Here is a 21237-nt window from a genome sequence, read left to right as displayed (position 1 = left end):
GGAGGCGATGGACTGGAGAAGCCCACGAGGCCTCAGCCCTAAAGAACTCCAGTCAAGGGAGGAATGCTGGGAGTGCTAGAAATAACCTTTCTGAGGGAAGCCCACCAACTGATTACCCAGCACCCAAGGGACAACCACGAAAACATACAGGACTAGCATTATAACGACCAAGCAGATTGTATTTAGGAATGTGTATTTACGTACATGCACATATATGTATGCAACAATTAATGAAAAAGGAGGCCATAGACTTGAAAAAGAGTAAGAAGGGGTATGTGTAAGTATTTGGAGGGAGGAAAGAGAGGGAGAAATACTGTATTATAATCCCAAGAATTAAAGAAGAAAAAAAAATTTAAAGGAGATATTATCTGGCCAAAGCCATCCCTCACTCAAGAATCCAACAGAAAAATTCAAGAAGACAAAGAAAGAAAAGGGCCACTCTTCTAAAGGAGAGTCCAAATATTCACTTTCCAAAGCTTGAAAGAAAGACTGGGTAGCAGTATTGATCAGGTACATTTACCTTCGCAATCATACTAAAATGATTGATTCTGAAACGAATGTGGGGGATATAATGTTAGCATGGAGAATGAAAATAAGGAAATCTCTCTGTCTGGCATACTGTTGTTTAATTTGTTCCGGCATGTGAGGTATATTCCATTCACATGTTTCTAAATTCTGTTTTCTGAGTACAAGTCCCCAGTATCTATCAGGAAAGGAAAAAAGAATGCCACGTTAATTGAGTAAGTTATTACTTTATTTTACTTATGTATTATAATATGCCAGAATACTAGAACTAGATGAACCCTGAATTTTTCCATAGAGTCCACCCTTTTTATCAAAAAAAAAAAAATGTTCCTGGTACTGATGGACCTTCGAAGGAAATCAGGGGAGAACTAAACTGGACTTTCTGCGTGGCACACACGATGGGATCACTTTTAAACAAAATATGAAAATATGCTGTCGCTGCTACTGTGCCTGAGGTTGGAGCACATGAATGAATTCCATGGTCTGTCAACCCCGAGTGCCGCTTGATGAAGCCATGTCCTAGCTTCATCATCTCAAGGAGAAGAAAACCTGCCGAAAAAGAGGATGCTGTCCGACTCTCTGTGCCTGATGAAGAACAAGAACGGGTGGTTACAGTGCACAAGTTCGCAGTCTGCAGTTGACGAGACCATGAAGCCCATGCCGGTGCCCGCAGTGGCCTCGACACCGTCCTCGGTCACCACCAGGAAGGATCTATGCAGAAAGTTCTGGGCGTGCAGCCCTGAGCGTGCAGACATTCCTGAGTAGTCCGCATGCTCGCTGAAGGCACTGAGCATGCCCATACCTTTCAGCACGGGCTCCAGTTCATACCTCTCCTCCACCTGCATGCGGGGCAGGTGCAGGTCCACCTTCCTTTGCTCCAGGTGTCCAGGGCTAGTCAATTCTACCAACTTCTCAGGAGACAGTTTATCGATTATCTATGGTAGGAAAGGTAAATCCAAGAACATTTTAAAAGCCTCACACTGACCCCAGAAAGACAGAAAGCACTACTTTTACTAATAAACAGAATTTTTATTTGTCTGTTGTCTACGAAAAAGATCTCTATTATATTTGCCTGTATTATATTATCTATATATAGCATGAACTGATTTTTTTCAAACTAAAAGCAAGGTATTTTGAATTTTGCATTTCAGTTTCTGCTCCCTTCTGGTTTCTATATGAGCATGAATGTAATTACTCACAGTGGATGTCAATTTTATATGTATTTAACTTCACACCACATCTCTCATAAACTGATAAAGTTAGATAACACTTCTGTCAAGTTGTTATGTTTCAACAACAGTCAACATTATCCATTTCCCTTACAGACTAATATGTTTAAAGCATTATAATATATGCTCATAAATTCTGAAGATAGAAAATTAACATTTACTATAAATTTCAAACTGGGCATCCTACTGTATTCAGTGTTGGAACTACTGATTTGGCGAACAAAGCCAATTTTCTTCTGAATCACTTCCTTTCAGCATTGCCCAGAAAGGGGCTTTTGTATTAGTGTGTGTGTGTGTGTGTGTGTAAAGCTTCAATACATGTTTCACGTTATTCCAAAATATTTTCAATTTATAATTTTACCGAGTGTTTCTGTGTCCTCCACACATCTAGGCTGCATTTCCATACACAACAAAATGCCACACATCAAGTCCCAGGGAGGTCAGTGCTGTAGATGTGAATGTTGAGAAACAGACAGTTTGGAGGATTTATGGTTGGGAAACATCTTAAAGAATAAGTATTTGAAGCTATGCGTTCCTGGTGTCCAGGATCCAAAACACTAGCCTTGTCATTGTTTTGAAAAGAAAGTGGATAGACCTACATCAAAAAAAAAGGATCAAAAGAAGAAATGCAAAATCCAAGGGCTTTACTGAATTCCATGCAAAAGCTCTGTATTCATGCATATATGTTTTATTCCACGCAAAGACTTCATAGAGACTAATGACTGCTCAGAATGGTTGAGACTCTTTAGAAACACCCCCATACAACTTAAAATATTCATTTAGCTCATCTCAACACAAGTGCATTCTAGTTATTCTCAACAAGTCTCTTTCTCAATAGAGATCAGTAGGAAGTCACTGCACAAAGTGAGAAATACTTCCAAAGTGGCACAGCCAGGCATCAAATTTTATTCAGAAGCCATGTTCCCAGGCTCCCCGGGTACAAGAGATGCAATACAGAGTCTTAAAAAATGATATAGGTACGAGGTATCAAGGTTTACCTTCTCCAGACCGTCTATGTCATTGGGCAGGAGCACGAACATGCTGAGATCACTGTTTTTATATGGAATCCCCACAATTTTGGCCTGAAGGTCCTCTAAGAGGGTGAAACTGAAGGAGCTGCACTGAGTCATCATCCGAACAGGTTTACTTGTTTCCTGCAACAAATAATCAGAGATAAAAACATTAAGAAAATCATATGGCACCCAAGTAGCTCTTGAAAATAATATAACCACAAAGTCTGAGCTACTGAATAGGCATTTGGCCAAATGACTCTAGAGACTGTACATGCCAGAAGTAAGCAGACACATATATAAAGTACCATACCTTATTCAGCCAGAATTCCTCCTCCTTGGTATATTCTTTCTTAAACTCCCTGTCCCACAGGCCTTTAAAATAAACTGTATTAATGAGCACCAGCTTGGTGGAACTGCTGAAGGAGCCTTCTGGAAACAGGTCCTTGACTTTTTCTGAAAACAGAGAAACAGAAAAGAGTGGTCTGTCCTGCAAATCACAGACTATAGTGTAACAGATATGGATGCGGGTGGACTTGGAGAACCATTGACACTGCAGCCACGTCAACACCCGGGGGCCTTGTGCACCAAGGATTTGCTGACAGAGTCAGCAGGGAAATTCTCAGATTGTCTCTGTTTCCACGCAGTTGTACTTATTATCAGCTAAGAAATCTTAGGCAACTTGTTTACACTATGAGTGACAAGTTTCCGTGGTTATCAAACAGAAATAGAACATGCCTAATGGCATTGTTGAAATGAATACATGGTTTAATATGGACCTATAATCACTACCTGGCATATTTTAAGCATTCTGTTTTAGCTATTATTCTTATCTATTCAACAGAATCCTCACCTGTGGTTCAGAAGTTATTTAAAAGAAACAGATTTAAAGTGCATGTATGAGAGGGAGTACTGACCTGTGCACCCCAAGTTCAACATTAAATTGTTTTCTTCTATCACACTCCACCTTGATAAAGGTGATCCCTGAACAAGGAACTCACCAATTCAAGTGGTTAGCTGGCCAACCTCTCTCCACCCTGTAACTTCCAATGCTAATTGCAGACATATCCCACTATGCTCAGCTTTTATATGTGATGTGGGATGTCCTTCTGTATATTGCTGCCCTTATTGGTTAATAAACAAATATGCTTAGGTCTATGGCAGGACAGAATATAGCCAGGCTGGAAGAGATATAGAGAAAGAGTATGTGGAGTCAAGGAGATGCCATGTAGCTGCCGAAGAAGGCATACTCCATGTAGCTGCCCAAGAAGCAAGAGTTAGCAAACCATGAGCGTAGGAATAAAATATAAAATAATAGAAATGGGTTAATTTAAGATGTAAGAGTTATCTAGGAATACACCTGAGACACCAGTCAAATTAAAATAGTTTCTATGGGAATATTCAGGTCTAGGAGGCCAAGAAACAAACAAGCAGTCTCTGACTACATACAAAGACTCTGGGAATCCAAACTGTAGTATTCATGTTGTTTGGGCATCTCCTCAGTACCAGAAACTTGCATTTTATTCAGTTCACATTACACTAAATACTGAAAAATTCTGTTCAGCCAACCTTTCAATATACCCTTGTTTTCTGGTTGTTTAATTTCTTTCTTTAAATAAAATACAAAGAATAAAATATTCAACATCATGACAAATCTCACAAATAGTGGTACTAGAAAATGGTAGACACTATCTACTTCTCAATGTTTCTCTACTATTTCTAATATATTTAGAGAATGATGAAAGGAGGATGGGAAAGATAGTCGTCAAATCTTTACAGTGGAGGTGTCTGAAGATTTAATCATGCCTACCAGATGCTCAAGTGGGCAAGAGGCCTGAGTAATCCTAGCTGTAGGTACAGACAAGTCTTGGTGAAAAAGTTGTGTATGCCTCACTTAACAAAGAGAGTGGGAGCTCTATGCCATTCACACTTGGGGCTCCAGACTCAGAGAGGAAGTCTATTATATAAAGAATAAAGTAACGATAAACATGATGCCAGCCCTGGAACTGGTAAGTGTGACTCACAGCTTGTGCAAACAATTTTCCACTGTTGCTTCTCTCCATATATGCTAAGACCATCCCATCCCTTGCAGTACCCTATCCAACCTTTATGCTTATCCTTGCCTGAACCCATCTCTAGCTCCTCCCAAAGTTCATTCATCGGGTATCTATGAAGCCTCAAGCCCAAGACTTTTGTCATAGCTGGTAATCAAGAAGTGTGATTTTTGGTGAAAAATCCATCCATACTCTACCATTTGTTTGGCTTTCAACCCAGGAATTAATCTTCTTTCGACTTTCATCTGCAGCATTTACAAAATCAACTGGCTCCAGAGATGCATGGTAATATTTTTCAACATAATCTATGTATTTCTTTAGGAGAGATGGGGAAGAAATAGAAAGAGATTGAAGAATTTGTCAGGTACAAATACCTCTTAATAAATGTGTCTGTTCATTAGGAAAACTAATGTCAAAATGTGAATGTTTAGGTCCTAGGAAGATGGTTCTTATTGCTTCCACATACTGTCATTCAGGGGCAATGTGATTAAGGCAAAAGTCAGGTATAGGCTCTCTGGACTCAAAAAGGAACTGCATGTCTGGAGAGCAGTCCAGAAAGACTAGTAAAACAGGACCATGGTAACAGCCAACTTGGCGCATGGCCCAAGAACTCAGTCCTAAATGGGATATTGGTCATTTGTTGCTACCACACATAGATGTGGCATGCACAACAGAACTTACTTGAAGGAAGAGGTATGTTTTCTCTCCAAACAGCCTGTTGCTTATGTTGAGTTCATAATCATTAGGGAATTTGCTTATTTCAGTCAAAAGCTTTTGGAATTGGTCATGTATTTCTTCTGTCTTCTCAATCTTCAAAATCAAGACAAAAACTCAGTGGGTTATCTTGGCAAAAGCAAGCCTAGATTCTCTTCCAAAAGGATGTGGCTATAGTCCTTCCTCTATGAGCAAATTTGAGAGAAAAATTAAATGTCCATTGGTCTCTGGACATCATCTGGCTCTCTACAAACATAGATGCAAGTCAAACCTAACCTGAACTTCATGGAGAAGCCTCTAGCAGCCCCCATTACCACAAATCTTTGTTTTCTGATCCAGCTATCACTTTGGGTCTCAAACGTAACAGCTCACTAAGTGTTTCATACATTTGTTTTTATCTGCTCACAGACTCTAAATACTTGAGAAGTGTGAAGGGTCCCCTAGATAATTCCTCTTCACTGACACTGGGATATTAAAAGTAATTTTTCATGAAGAAAATGATCATTTATGAGAGCTGCAAGGCCTAACTAAAATGAAATTTGTCACTGTTTTTTAAAAATAATTATCAAAACCTTCTGGCTATCTTCTGTAAGGTGTACCAGCTTTCTGACTGTGTGCTATAGGCAGTGCATGGCAAAGCCGGGTGAGCCAGAACAGCTTCTTCGACCAGAGCAGAACATTGTCTCATGACTTGTCATGTGGGCTCTGGTTGCTGTAATTCAAAGAGGATGCAGAGAGATGCAGTTCAGCTCTAAAGTGGGTGATTGATACCTGATTCCACATGAGAACTAAAAAGTCATTTTCTTGTACAAAAATAATGCATAAAGATTTATTTAATTCTTTATTGTGTCTCTTATTTTCATTGCTCACATCCCAACTGCCTACAACTATATCAAAAAAAGTAATAGATAGTTAAATTTTGCAAATAACTGGTAACTTTTTGCAGATATTTGACTTCAAAATGCATATCCCCACCATTCTGGCAGTATCTATGGGGCTGACCTTTGCTGCCTCCTTACTGTTATGAAAGGCTGGGTGACTAGCAATCAGTTTATTGCTGCTTGGGTTGATTAGGGCAAGCAGTGAACAGGTCAGGTGCATCACACCCTTTGGGAATTAAGAATTTAATGAGCATTAATTTCCTAGTGAGTCATTTATGACTAAACTGACATGCAAATAAAAGAAAAGAAGAAAACCCTGTTTTCAAACAGGTTTGGGGTTTTAGTTTGTACTATCTTGATAATGACCTGGAGTTGGTAAAACCCAAAGATCCTATTCTGGAAGTAAAAAGGTATCTTTATCACAAAACTGACTACATCATAGGTTTTACTGTGTCCCAAGGTCGTTAATGACACAAGTGAAAGATTGTGTTCCAAAATTATACATTGTGAACAAACAAGTCTCAAGTCAAACTCATGGGAAAATAGCAAGCAGCCGCAAGACAGACACAAACATCAGTTCTCTATTACAGAAAAATGTTTCTGGAGAATGTCTATCCTTGAATAAAAGTTTAAAATTTAAGACAGCATCTTCAACAAATGGTGCTGCAAAAACTGGATAACTAACTGCATGTAGAAGAATGCAAATAGATCCATATGCATCACCCTGCACTGGCACAGAAGACAACATCCTGAACAGAACACCAGTAGTGCAGGCACTAAGATAAACAATAAATGGGAACTCATGAAAATGAAAAGCTTCTGTAAAACAAAGGATACCATCAATAGAACAAAATGGCAGCCTACAAAACGAGAAAAGATTTTTACCAACTCTATATCTAATAAAGAGCTAATATATAAGATATATAAAGAACATAAAATACTAGATATCAACAAGCCCAATATTCAATTAAAAATGGAGCACAGGTCTAAACAGAGAATGGAAACACTCCTCCATTGCTGGTGGGAGTACAAACTGGTACAGCCGCTTTGAAAATCAATATTGTGGTTCCTCAGAAAATTGGAAATTGATCAACCTCAACATCCAGCTATACCACTCCTGGGAATATGGTTCGATCATACCACAAGGACACTTGTTCAACTATGTTCATAACAGCTTTATTCATAATATCATGAAAGTGTAAACAACCTAGATGTCCCTCAACTGAAACATGAATAAAGAAAATGTGGTACGTTTACACAATAAGGTATTCCTCAGCTGTTTAAAAAAGTGACATCATGAAATTTGCACACAAATGGATGGAACTAGAAAGCTCACCCCAAGTGAAGTAACCTAGATCCAGAAAGATAAATATTGCAAGTAATCATTTATATATGACTATTAGCCATTAAATAAATGATAAGCAACCTATAATCCTATAGTACATAGACTGAGAAAGGTTAAGTATAGAAGAAGGAGCTAGGGGAGCACATGGAACTCCCTGGGATGGAAAAATCAAACAGATTTTACAAGTGTACTAGATGTGGGTGTGGACAGGAATAGAAGGATCAGGTGGAAGGGGAGAATATAGGGTTGAGGGAGGGAATGCAGGGAGAGGCAGATGGAATTGAGGGGCATTTGAGGGATGATATGGAAACTTCCTAAAATATGTGAAGGATACCCTAATGCGGTCTGCTAATAATAGAAGAGACAGAGTCCCAACTGGTCATCTCTTGTCACCAAACAAGGCTTCCAGTATCAGTAGTTGGTTGCATTCAGTTTAGTCCTTGGCTAAGGGTGTCCTGTGGAAATCCCAAAAGAATGTAGACTGTTGCCAACATAATGGAGCACACTCTGCACACTGACATTGGGTCCAGTTGCCAGGGACAACACCCATACAAATCATTGAACATGGAAAAATGGAGCTGGTGCCTACATGGAAACTTCACCCTGGCATTCTAGTGTCCTTAGTGTGGGAAGGTACTGTGGATGCTACCAAAAGAGAAGTATAAACACAAACCCAGCAACAAAACCTTTGACCTACAATCTATCCTACCTGTAAGATATGCTAGGGTAATGGTGGCACAGACCTTGTAGAAGTAGCCAACCAATGTCTGGTTTGACTTAAGGCCCACTCCACAAAATAGAAGCCATAGCTGACACTTGGGACATTCAAGAAACAGAAACCTAGAGACCTGGGATAAAACCAAATACTACTAGTCTAAAAGAGAAACAATAAAATGGTTCCTAATAGCATTCTACTATACGCATATATCAGTGCCTTATTCATTATTGGAGAAGCAAGCTTCCTCCTGTAGCATATGTCAACAGATACAGAGACCCTTGGCTAAACAATGTGGAGAGAGAGAGAATCTTTGGAGCAGTCAGCACTTAAATGGGATGTCTCCAAAAAATCCTTCTCCTCGGAGCTCAAAGAACTCTGGGAAGAAGAGATGGAAAGACGGTAAGAGACAGAAAGGATAGAGGATAACAGTAGAACAAGGCCCTCTGAATCAATTGAGCAAGGCCCATCTGAACTCACAGAGACTGAAACAGCAAGCATAGGGCCAACATAGTCTGCACCAGGTCTTCTGTATATATTACGGCTTTCAGTTTAGTATTGTTATGGAACTCTTGGGTGATTAAACAATTGGGTCTCTGATTCCTGTGCTTTTCCTTAGGACTCTTTTCTTTCTGTTTGCTTTGACTTAGATTGATGATTCTGTTTTATTTTACTATATTTTATTTTGTTATGTTTTGTTATTATCTTTTAGCCTATTCTTTTCTAGTAGGAATCAGAAAGATATGGACCCAGACGGAAGGGTAGATATAGAGGCACTGGAAGGAGTAGAGGAGGAGAAGTAGTAATTAAACTATATTGTATGAGAAAAAAAATCTATTTTCAATAAAAGGGAGGAAAAAGAAAACATGCTCAAGAAAGAAGTGATGCTGTATAGCTTCAGCTTGGATTAACTACAACTCCTATAAATCAATATTTGATTCTCATTTAAAGTGCACCGCATGGCTAGACAGCTTGTCAGTGCTGTCCATTAGTGCTGAATAGTGACCCGAAGATGGTTCCACAGAAGAGAAACAATGATGAGTATATGCCTGACATTAAGAAATCGAGTAACAGAATAGTTCCAGCATTTTTTAAAAGGCAATGAAGAAGAAAATGGGGAAGCTATGTTCTTCAAAAATTAAGTGATTGTGAATTTTCACAAATAATGAAAAGTATGAGTTCTTTTAATATGAAAATCTTAATTAGCTGTGAATGCTAAATTTTGAGGAGAAAAACAGTTCAATTAGAAAAAGAAAACAAAAATCTTTGTTGAGCATATCAACAGAATATTAGAAATTATGGTGCAGAATCATTTTTATGTCTTGTTTTATGTCAAAACTCATGAAAGTACTACAAGATGATTCAGCTAAAGGTGGTTGCCCCCAGCAAGCCTAACACCCTGAGCTCAATCACTGGGACCCACACAGTAGAAGAGACTGAAGTGACTCCTGAAAGAACACCATGAAATGCATGAGCTTTTTATTCAGAAATTGCAGTGAGTCAAAGTTATAATAAATAAAAGAAGTCCATGATTAGACAAATACTGGTAAATTTTTTTAAATGGAAAATAATTTGGTAGATCACTGCCAAGGATGTCAACCAAGCCATCTTGCCAATAGTAATATTAGAATATGAGAAGAGAGGGCTGGAGAGATGGCTCAGAGGTTAAGAGCACTGACTGCTCTTCCAGAGGTCCTGAGTTCAATTCCCAGCAACCACATGGTGGCTCACAGCCATCTATAATGAGACCTGGCACCCCTTTCTGGCTTGCGGGCACACATGGAAGGAATGTTGTACACATAATAAATAAATAAATAAATATTTAAAAAAAAAAAGAATATGAGAAGAGAATCTTCCAATGGTTACCAGAAATATAAACTTAAAATTCTCTACAGTTATTAAAGCATAGCAGAGTTGAATATAGTCTGACGACATCCACCATATGTATGTAAATCGTTACTAAGAAAACCACAAAGGAATAACACCAGCAATATGTAAGAATACATGGCCCAAGCCTCTGACAAAGATATTTCATGCTAACAAAGTCACCTTGGGAATTTTCAAACCAATTCAAAGGTCCCTGTAATCCCTACGTGAGTGTAAAGCTGAGTGCACTGAAAACAACAGGGAAATCCTTAGAACTCACAACCACAGCACCTTCCAGCAGCACAGCATGAATACTGCAGAGCTGAGCCTGACTCTGACCCAAGGAGAAGAGAGAAAGAGAGAGGGAAACATGTGGGCCATTCTGACTTCTGGGGAAGCACAGGAAGGACTGGTCTCAGTCTCATCTAAATTTAAGCTATAAAACAAACAAGGTACCCATACCCTGAGCCTGCAGTGCACTAGAAATCAACAGGAAGAATGCCTAAGTAGCAACTCATAAATCTCCAACTGTGTTATATGCCCAAGCTTCGCACAGACAATCCCCAGAAAAGTGTTTTTGTTTACTTGTTTGTTTAGTAGATTTTGTGCATCTCAATGATTTTATTGAAATGTATATCCCAGGCTGGGCATAGTGGTACATGTCTTTAACCTCAGCACTCAGAAGGCAGAAGTAGGCAGATCTCTGAGTTCAAAGCCAGCATGTCTATATAGCAAGTTCCAGGCCAACTAGGAATATATAGTGATATCCTGTCTCAACAAAAAAACAGAAAGAGGAAAGGGAGAGAGGAAAGGGGGGAAGAGAAAAAGATGGAGACAAGGAGGGAAGGAGAAAGTAAAGAAGGAAACAGAAATAGCTTCCTTTCCATAGGGGCCTCTGAGAAAGTCTTGGATTGGCCTGGCTCTCAACAAGAATAGACATTCAGAAGCTCAAAGATCTCCATCCAAGACAAAGCTACAAAGACCTCTGAAGCCACACACCATAACCAAACTGTAAAAAGAAAAAAAAAAGGAATCTAGCGAGAACCAGAGTACACAACTTGTTACATACAAGGGAGCATCTTATATTGACAAATTTCTCAGAAAAAAAAAATGTTCTGAAAGGATTGATATATTTAAAATATACTGAAAGAAAAGAATACGGTAGAGTACACCAAGAATACCATATCCAGCAAAACTGTCCTTCAAAAGCAAAGGAGAAAGTAATGCTTTTCCAGTTAAATAAAAGTAGGGGGTCTGATAAGAAGTGTTAAATGGCTTCAAGTTGAAATGAAAAGATGATAAGTAACTACATAAAACCATATGAAAATATAAAATTGTCTTGTAATAGTAATTATACAAAAAAAAAAAAAACTGAATCCTACAGTTCAAAAATCACTTCAAAATCTGGTAGGGGATTTTTAAGCATATGAGACCTAAAAAGAGGTTAAACTTTGTTTTGGTACATAAAGAGAAGGCAGACAGAAGGAGTAGAGCATTATATGTGATAGATGTTAGATGATCATCAATTTCAAATACCAGACTGATATTAAGGGCAAGATGTTTTGTCCATAGACTAGATACAAAAGGAAATGAGAATGGAATCAAAACAACTCTTTAATAAGAAATCCACTAAGTAAATAAAACCTAAATCTCATAAAAAAGGAAATAGCAAAGGTTAAAAATAGTTTTAATCCAAATTCTACCCAATGAATTAGGTGAATTTCCAAATTATACAAACACATCCACAATTTAAAAATTAAAAAAAAAAACTGGTCAAAGTACAGAGAATAAGTGCTCAGTCATAAATGGGACATCTATATCACATTGTCTCCTCCCAGGGCCCATCACAGAAGATTGTAAGAGCCAGAGGTTGGGAAGGACCATTACAAAAATGTCTTCAGGAAATGACAAGACCTCTGTTCTCATGAACTCACAATATTTGTGGTTGTCTGCCCACGGACCACACAAGATTAAGCCAGTCAGGGTTCCAGCACAGGCATGGGAGGGGCTCAAGAGCCTTAAGCCCTAACTCAGAAGCTATTGTCAGTTGATGGATTCTAGGGAAGGGAGCATCAGCCTTCTCTAGAGTCACGATGACCCAGTGGATGGCACCATATTTATGAGTATATGGACAGCACAAACTGAACTGAACTCTGTGGCTTATTTATATTTTTTAAAGAACATGAAAGTGGGGGCAAAACTAAGAACTGGGACAATATAAAAAGATGTGGAGAGGGAGGATGAAAGCAATTAAACAAACTTTATACAAGCAAAAAACTTTTGAGGAGCTGATAAAATATTATATACTTAAAATACATAATAAGCTCATTTTAAGAGCCTAGTGTTATTTTGATACTAAAACTGGACAGAAATGTTCAAGAAAAAATTTTTGACATCATTTATAACATTTTTTTAAATTAACATAATATTAGTAAACCAAATGTGTTTAATTTTAAAGTATCATGACTAAGTATATTATTATGCAAATAAAAGATTTACCACTAGAAATTCTAGAAGGCCCATTAACACAACACATAAAGAAACAGCTGTAAAAATTAACCCATTTGCCATTCGTAGCAAAATAAGAAGTGCATTAGGACAATAAATTCCTAATGCAAGAAAATGGAGCTTCCACTCTCAAGAGAGAGGTTTATGTTCAGGGAAGGGAATCAAGGATTGGCAATGGTCATCTTTCTCATAGAAATGCAGTTGAGTACCTCATACAGGTATTCATTGCATTATTCCTTCTACCTTCCTACACTGTCTTGAGATTTTAACACCACTTTGGAAGAGAAGGGTTCCGAATATTCTGAATTCATGGCATACTAGTCATGTCAAGCCTGGCACTGGACTTCACTCCTGTTTATTCATCTACTAATAAGGAGATTGGGCCAGCTGCCTCTGGAATATGCCCTAACACCAATGTCTTTGTCACAGTCAGTACCTCTACTCTTCATTTCCTCAGCTCCCAAAAACTCCTAGGGAAGGGGCAGAACTGGCTCATAGTGGAAGAGGGCAGGTATATGAACTGAAAGGCAACTTGCACCCAGTTGTGAATCTCTCCACCCAGGATAGCGGCATCTGTCCCAGGTGAGGTGCCTGTCTGGTCTGAGGAACTATTGTGTGGAGAAGTTCTCTGGAAGCTACTACATGTCTCAGTTGCACATGAGAGCAGCCACCTGATCTAACTCAGTTAAAAATCCCGAGAAGGAAGCACAAGTCCACAGCTGAAATGGAGCACACAGGCTGCCTAGCATTGTGGGATTATGAAGTGACCAGCTCACAATGTTGGGAGGTTGACAGTATAACTTTATGAGAGGTACTGTGCTGTGATTTCTGACAGAGCAATTGTGCCCTTCTGAGACCTTGGGTTACTTCCAGATGCTAACCTGTGACCTAATGGGCCCCATCCCACCCTGTATTTGGTAAGACCAAGCAAGATATACCAGAAAGCTAGATCTGGAAGATAACCGCTGCTCCTGTGCTGATAGTATTTAAGGAAATATTATCAGGAGAAGCAAAATATTAATTCAGTTTAGCAATAATATTGCTTTCAGTTTCCAACAGTACTAGGCGAGTTAAATGCATGATCTAGATGATTCTATCAGAAATGTCACAAAAGACTAAAGAAAGTGAATTACTTGCCAAAGTCTCAAAGTCCTGGCATACTCAAGCCAGAACATTAGACAATTCTCTGTAACCCCAAAGCTGTTATAACAACCTGTTGGTGTGTTAGCATTCATAGTGGTTGTTGTGTGTTAAAGTTCTGATTTCTTATCATTATTGAGAATCTACTGTTTGTGTACAGTACAAATGCTGTGATTGGAAGTGGTTTTCTCCCAAGAGTTTATGTTCTAAAAGTCTAACCCTGGTAAAGCAATGTTAAGAGGTGGTGAAACACTTAAGGAACCTGGTAAGAAAGGTGACTAGGTCACCAAAGGAACATCCCTCAGAAGAGGTTAATGGTAGTCTCCCAAAGCAAGAACAGCCACAAGTTTTAGCCCCTTCTGTGTGTCACCAACGTTCATCCCCTAATCCTTCACGTATAATATATTCCAGAAGAGTCTCCATGGAAATCAAACAGATAAAGACACTCGGTCTGGGATTTTCAAGCTCCGAAAACATGAGCTTAACAAACCAGCTCCTATTTGTCAAGCTTTCAGACCCTAGTCCTTTGTTACAGCATCAGAAAATGGACTAACATGCCTAGAGATAGTATTTGACTCTAGTGACTACTGCTTGATAGTAAATGAGGTTTGCTTTTTCTAGTACTTTCCTACACTGATCCTACACCTAAGAAGGAATCATACTAAAGGATATAGAAACATGTCCCACCTCATTTTCTGCAGACTTTATTCTGGAGCTTTCTGTGCCTTTTTCAGAGTAAAGTACCTGATGGAGAGAAAACACTGTCATTATTGTCAGAATAGAGAAAAATTTCACATAGCCAAGGGAAGGCTGGCAAAGTCTTTTCAAGTTACCCAGGTATCACCTCTTTGACGAGCCAGGGAAATGTCTAGGTTACCCATTAATCTCCAGAGGAGCCTGGTCATCTACAATATGTCAGGTAGACCAAATAGAAATTAAAAAGCTGATCATAGTGGTTTTGGATTTTTCATATTCTCTCTTTATATATAAGAATAGTGGCTTTTGACAAGGCCACTCACCACAACTCCCACCCAAAGGAATTCCATGCATCAAAGAGAAAATGATACTGTGGTATCTAGAGAGGGAAGAGGCCTTCTCTGAGAGACCCAAAACTGTTCCATATCATCATCTATTTTCTGGCCAACAAGTCAAGATGAGCACATTTCAATGCTAGAGGGTTAAACCCCAAAACCAAGTTTCCACCTGGAACTTGGCAAAAGCAAAAGAAGCTCCTCACCTTCTGTAACTCGGTGGCAGTGGCTCCTCGGGTCCCCAGGAAGATCATGCCAATGGCTGTTGAGATGCCCACGGGGGAAAAGAAGATGTTGCCGTCATTTGCTTTATCCAGCTCTTTGAAAAGATCAAACCCAAACTGTGCAGTTGCTGTGTCTAGTGAGTCCATGATGGTTTCCAAGCTCTCTAGAACAACAATAACAATCAACACAGCATCCGGACTGGGCTGCTTTATGCTATGATCACACCTTCCTTCATCTATCCAGAACACTGAGATTCAGAACTGCTACCTAATCCCTACCTCTGCTCCCATAATAGAAGACATAAGTCAGCTGAACTCTAGCTTCATTCAGTAGTTTTCAGTTCTCATTTCCCCAGGATATAGGGTAATACCTTAATGGTTTTCTCCTCTTGTTTAGCCACAGTCAGAGTCTGTTCCCCACCTCCACATCTTATGATAAGCTCTCTAAACAGACCCGCCCTTGACTTGCTGATTTGCACCTTACCCAGGCACCCAGCTTTGTGGTAAAACAGAGTTCTCAAAGCACAGGCAGCCTCACTGGCCTCACACTCAAGCAGTGTTGTTCAAACCGGATTCATTTATACAACAACAGTTGTATTCTTATCTGACACTTCCCGTTTCTGAATAGATCAAAGTCCAGTCCAGAGTTGAACATACTAAGTTCCCTAACTCCTAATTCCTACCCCCACAAAAAGTATACTATGGGTTGAATTTTCTCCTAAAGGGCAGTAGAGTAAATCGGGGATTGTTTGGTGGATGTGGTTTTCTTTTCTTAATACATTCAATACTTTTCTTTTTTGCATTGTTTTTGATTTACTCAATGAGCTAATCTTACTGTTATTAATTCACACACAAAAAATAATTTTCAAAGAGCAGTTAATATTCACCAAAAGTAAAGTAGAGTACAAATAAGCTTTGTGTTTTCTTCAACATTTATTTCATAAAGTCTTTTAAAGAAACCCAAAGCAAAATTCAATGAATAAAGCTCCTGAGAGCCTTATACTCTATGTCTCACTCCTGCTGTGAAATCCACAAGCCTACATTCACTGTTGGAGGCTCAGCCTCAGTTCTCTGTAGGGAATCCTTACTCAGAAATAAGAGGATTTAAATCACTAGCAAATAAGATGGAGAAGATAAACTACATTGGCCATTTGGGCCCTGAAATAAATAAAATCGCCGCAAGAAGAGTCTATACACAATAAAATATATTTATTTCAAACCAGCAAACATCCTTATTCTCAAAGCACAGGCTCTTAAGATGAACCTGAGGGAGAGCTTACCTGACTCCTGAAGGGACAGAAGTGTCTGGACAAGGAGCTATGTGAAGTGAGCAGCCGAGGCCTCTAATTTAAAGCTCTCTGGGCCTCTCCCCAGTCATTACAGTCTGTCTTTCCAGTGAGACAGCCTCTGCTTTCTCAACGACGGTTTCCCTAATAAAAACAGCACACAAGTTTATGGGAAAACTGACAGCTTAATTCCTTATATTTTCCTTGTGGTCATAAAGTCATGTGCTTAAAGTTATTCAGCAACTGCATTTTCAACTTTAACACAAATAATGTGTGCTTCAGATACATAGGAAGTGAACTTCTTCAAGATGCTTTGGACATTCTGCTTGGAAACCAATCACAAAGACATTCAAGTCAAGCAGAGAACAAAGCAAGATTGAAAGCAGATGTTCAAACCAGAGCTAGAGAATAGAGCTGCAACCAAAGGCAAGGTCAAGGGAATTACAGCCTGTGAGGCAGGAGAACAAGTCATGAGATGCTTCTTATCCTTAAACGATAGCAGGGATGTTCTGGGAGGGAAAGACTCTGTAGAGAAGCAGTTTTGCACGTTAGAAACACATCACACTCTTCGGAGCAACTCAAGCATCTGTGCCCCAGCGCTGACCTAGAAAAGTAAGCCTCTGTGGAAAGAGCCAGCATTAAGGCTTTGAATCACCCAGTGTGATTATGATGGATGGACAGACAAGGCTGGGCACCACTTCTTTTTGTAGCCTAATAAGACACCAATTAAATCAGGCTTTATTTACTACCGATCAACTGTATTGGGTCCTGACAAGCCATTCACTATATGAAGCTCTATTTGGCGTTTGTATTATTCTGTGGCGCCAAATGCAAATAAGATTAAAGAACATAATTATGCTAGGCATGAGCCAGGAAAAAAGAGAAGAGTCTGGGCAGGCAACTTCAAACCTGCAGGCATGTACATGTGCACATGCACAGACACACAACCATAGCTGTAACCAAATAATTTGTCCATTAACTCCCATCAGAATGCATTCAATAAATAATTATTGAGTCTACCATGTGCTAAATACTGATGCTTATGAATATTCAACAACCCCATGGGGTTTTGGGAAACAATCTACGAAGTAGGGAAAACTCGGTAGGAAACTGCACCTCCAAAATCCAGTTTTGCCTACCCTGGAACATCCCAACTAGTTTTACCAGTTCCTCAAAAGAACAAGAGAAATACTGAAGACTGGGACTCAGCTTCAGTCTTAATCAAGGATGTGAGTTTGTCACCGTTGCTAAGCAACTGCTCCTGGGAAGGCAATGTAGCTCCAGCAAGCCTGAAGAGGGGCCTTCTGAGAGACGTAACCTTAAGACACAGCTCATGTATCCATCTTAATATTCACGAATGGCTTTTCTATTTCTTTAAAAAAAAATATTATTGATTTTAAAGCAAATTCAAAGCAGTATTTAATTAGCTTCACCTTTTTAATTGTCACTGGAAATATGCAAATTGAGTAAGGATTAGAAAGAATTAGCATTTAATTATAGTTAACTCTGACATCAATAAAATGGAAATAAATTAGGGGCTTTAATCAGTTATAGTTAACCCTAATGTCAATGATACAGTCATGTTATGGGTTTTGATGGCATAAAATTCTTGAATGTACAATAATATTTCACACTTTAATATGTCTATCTACTTTTTTGGGTTGTTTCGTTTTTAATTTATTTTTTCTATTTATGTGCATTGGTGTTTTGCCATGGGTGTCAGGTCCTCTAAAACTGGAATTACAGGCAGTTGTGAACTGTCATGTGGGCGTGGGGAATTGAATCCAGGTCCTCTCAAGGAGCAGTCAATGTTCTTAACCATTGAGCCATCTCTCCAGCCCCACCTATTCACTTTAATTCTGTAATCTTTTCTCTGTGGCTCCTATACTCACTGCCCCATTGTGTAGATACTTACAAATGCCCTCTGCTTCTAATGAGAAACATTACATCTGCTTTTGCAAAGAAATTTGTCTTCCCCTGAGATCAGACATTTCACAGTCTTCTCAGGGAACAGCCATTGATATCCTGGTATCAGAAAGCGTAGTCCATTATGGCTCCATCCCATTCTTGCTACTTCCAAACCATTCTCCCTTTACTTACCTTCAATGCTCCCCTTTGGACGCCTTCACTCTCTTACATGTACTACTTTTTCCCAAACAGGAGCTCCTCTGGTCCTCTGTACCTGGCCTCTCTGTCCTTTCTAGCTGCTCCCACCACTCCATGGTTTCTTTCTATGTGTCTTCTTGGCATCTCCCATTTCTCTGACCTTCTTTGCAGTCCTTTAGTGGCCTACTTACACAGTCAGACATTAACCATTGCCATCAACAGGAACTGCTCCTATTATAAACTAGTAGACACTGAAATGTCTCCAGCCGGTTGCACATTCCCATTCCATATTCCCAGTATTGTTATAATCCCCAGTCGTGAGATTCCTTCCCTATCTTCTACTTTATCAGTCTCTTTTTTCTGGCTTGAAAACAGCCTCAGTGAAGAAAATGTTGGTGCCAATGAATAAAACAATGAAATAGACACACTATGAAGCAGACCACACTTAATTCCCTAACTCCTACCACAGTTCACAGCTCTGTTACGGCATCTATTTGTCTATTATTTATCCTTACAGCATTGTTCTTCAAGTCTATAATGCTGTTCTAGATGCTATTGGTGTCTCAATCAGATTCCTTCCCCAGTCTGTACATCTACCCCTTCATCTGCCCTTTACTAGAGTCAATGATTCCTATCTGAATGGAATCTAATTACCCAGTAGCTGTGGTTCCCCAGAAAACAGACATGAAATAATAGTTCCTACCCAGTTCCTGACCACCATCCAAGATTAGTGATATTCAGCCTTCTTCTTATTTCAGTGGGTGGTGGTTAATGCAAGAACTTCATAATTAGTCAAAGTGTCAAGAATAAAATTATTGTGACATGGTTGGCACTAAATGAGGTGTCTATAACTCCTTTCCAAGGTTCAGGAACACTGGGCAGATAAGACAGAAACAATGTAAGTGCCAGAGGATGGGGAGATATGCAGCAAAAGATATTTTCTGGGCCTGCTACAGCCATTGCACTCATGAACTTACTACAGCTTGGGTATCTGCAAAAGACTGTAAATAGAAGCAGAGCTTTTCTTCTATCCCTACCACCCAGTCCCAAATAAACACACAAAAGCTTATATTAATTATAGAATGCTCAGCCTATAGCTCAGGCTTATTACTAGCTAGCTCTTAACACTTAAATTAATCCATTTCTATTCATCTATATTTTGTCACATACCTGTTCTCTAGTATATCTTGTTCCTCTGGTGGCTCGCTGGCATCTCTTCAACTCAACCCTTCTCCCTCTCTCTATTTTCATTTTGGATTTCCTGCCTAGTCTTATTAGGCCAAACCAGCTTTATTATTAACCATTTAGAGCAATACACATTCATAGAGTACTGACGATTATCCCACAGCATAAGACCTTCACAAGATTGACCCTCCTCAACAGCTCATCATGAATAGAACAGGAGTCTGAGACTTCACCTCTCCCTGAGACACCATTGCTAGTTAGTGGTTAATGGGAGAAGTATTATCTTCTCCAGTGGCACAGTAACCAGTGCTCACATCTGGTTACCACCCACCCATGCTCACATAGTGATTCTAGTTGAACTCAGTGAGTCACACACAAAAGAAGGCACGAAAGCAAAGAAAGACTAATGAAAAAGAAAGGTTTAGTGGGAGGGAAGGAGAAATGAAGGAGGGGGGTGGGAGTAAAATGACTAGCACTCATTATACCTATGCATAAAATTGTAAACAATCTTTACCTGAATGCGCCCACCACCCACATCAGGCAGGGCTAACTGTCATGTAGTCTTGGTTTTATACTTGCCGTGTAGTAGCAGAGAAACAAATCTCTAGTGGAAACATACTAATAATTAATGATTCCCCTTGCTTCAAATTTCTGTTCTCAAAGCATCTCCTCCCTCCAAAAAATTGCAAGGACTAAAATAAGTGTCTTTGGCTTTGCTTTTAAGGTACTTGACCTAAGACAAACACGTTTTTATACCTAGTCCAAACACCACATTGTTTTTGCAAAATTTACAGAATTCTTCAGCGACTCTTTTATATACATATATTTCCTTTACATAAATTCTTGATTCAACAAGACCTATAAAAAATTTTTGGATATAAATTGGGGTTATTTTAAATTAACATATTGTCATTTTTGCACATTGTGCAAGAAGTTTATTGTCTTTCATGTCCTTTGGTGGTACTTAAAGGGAGACAGAAACATATAGAAGGAAAGAGTTTTCTCCTTATGATTAGAGCAAGGAAATGAAAGTGAAATATGACTTGAAGAATTTCTAAAATGTAAGATTTTTGTATATATCATTTGATCACTATAATGTTTTTCTTCAAATAACTTAGCTTTGATACACAGAATCTAAAAGAAAGAACTGTAATCCTGGCAGTGTATTATTTATATACACAATAAAAGGGAATGAAAAGACTGTGCTCACCATCACTGCACCCATTCAAAACTGTATCAGAGACCGTCAAAAGTACAATAGAGATGTTAATTAACTGATAAATAAATTAATTTTTCAAAAAAAATTATACTTATACTCACAAAGAATTCAAACAAACATATAATTAAAGGGCAATCTTAGAGTGATTACTCAAAGCAAGATCAATATATAAATCAAATATATTGACAACATGTATTAG

The 21237-nt window shown here is 38.9% G+C and overlaps 1 protein-coding gene across 2 annotated transcripts; it reads right to left on the bottom strand.

The window, feature by feature from the left end:
• Window positions 1–1058: 1058 nt before the first annotated feature.
• On the bottom strand, window positions 1059–15389 carry Serpinb13 (serpin family B member 13). Of its 2 annotated transcripts, none has more exons than XM_057770808.1 (7): window positions 15225–15389; window positions 14666–14731; window positions 5500–5628; window positions 5016–5133; window positions 3078–3220; window positions 2753–2908; window positions 1059–1460 (listed from the first exon to the last, which is right to left on the bottom strand). In XM_057770808.1, exons 1-7 carry the CDS (start codon window positions 15387–15389, stop codon window positions 1059–1061), a joined length of 1179 nt encoding a protein of 392 aa, XP_057626791.1. The 2 variants fall into 2 exon arrangements, with proteins under 2 accessions (XP_057626791.1, XP_057626792.1); XM_057770809.1 differs by having other exon boundaries at window positions 14675–14731.
• Between the last annotated feature and the right edge of the window lie 5848 nt (window positions 15390–21237).

Source organism: Chionomys nivalis, chromosome 5 (genome assembly GCF_950005125.1).
Source record: "Chionomys nivalis chromosome 5, mChiNiv1.1, whole genome shotgun sequence".
NCBI classification, from domain to species: Eukaryota; Metazoa; Chordata; class Mammalia; order Rodentia; family Cricetidae; genus Chionomys; species Chionomys nivalis.
Note: the sequence above shows the minus strand (reverse complement) of the source record. Positions and strands in the feature narration are given on the sequence as shown.

Excerpts from the sequence above, each read along its gene's own strand:
- Serpinb13 (XM_057770808.1), bottom strand. The coding sequence starts at position 15,389 with ATGGACTCACTAGACACAGCAACTGCACAGTTTGGGTTTGATCTTTTC. Across the intron at positions 5,629-14,665 it reads CAGAAAATGAGGTGGGACAT|ATTGAGAAGACAGAAGAAAT; the intron begins GTTTCTATATCC and ends TTGATTTTGAAG. Across the intron at positions 3,221-5,015 it reads GGTTGAAAGCCAAACAAATG|AAAAAGTCAAGGACCTGTTT; the intron begins GTAGAGTATGGA and ends CTCTGTTTTCAG.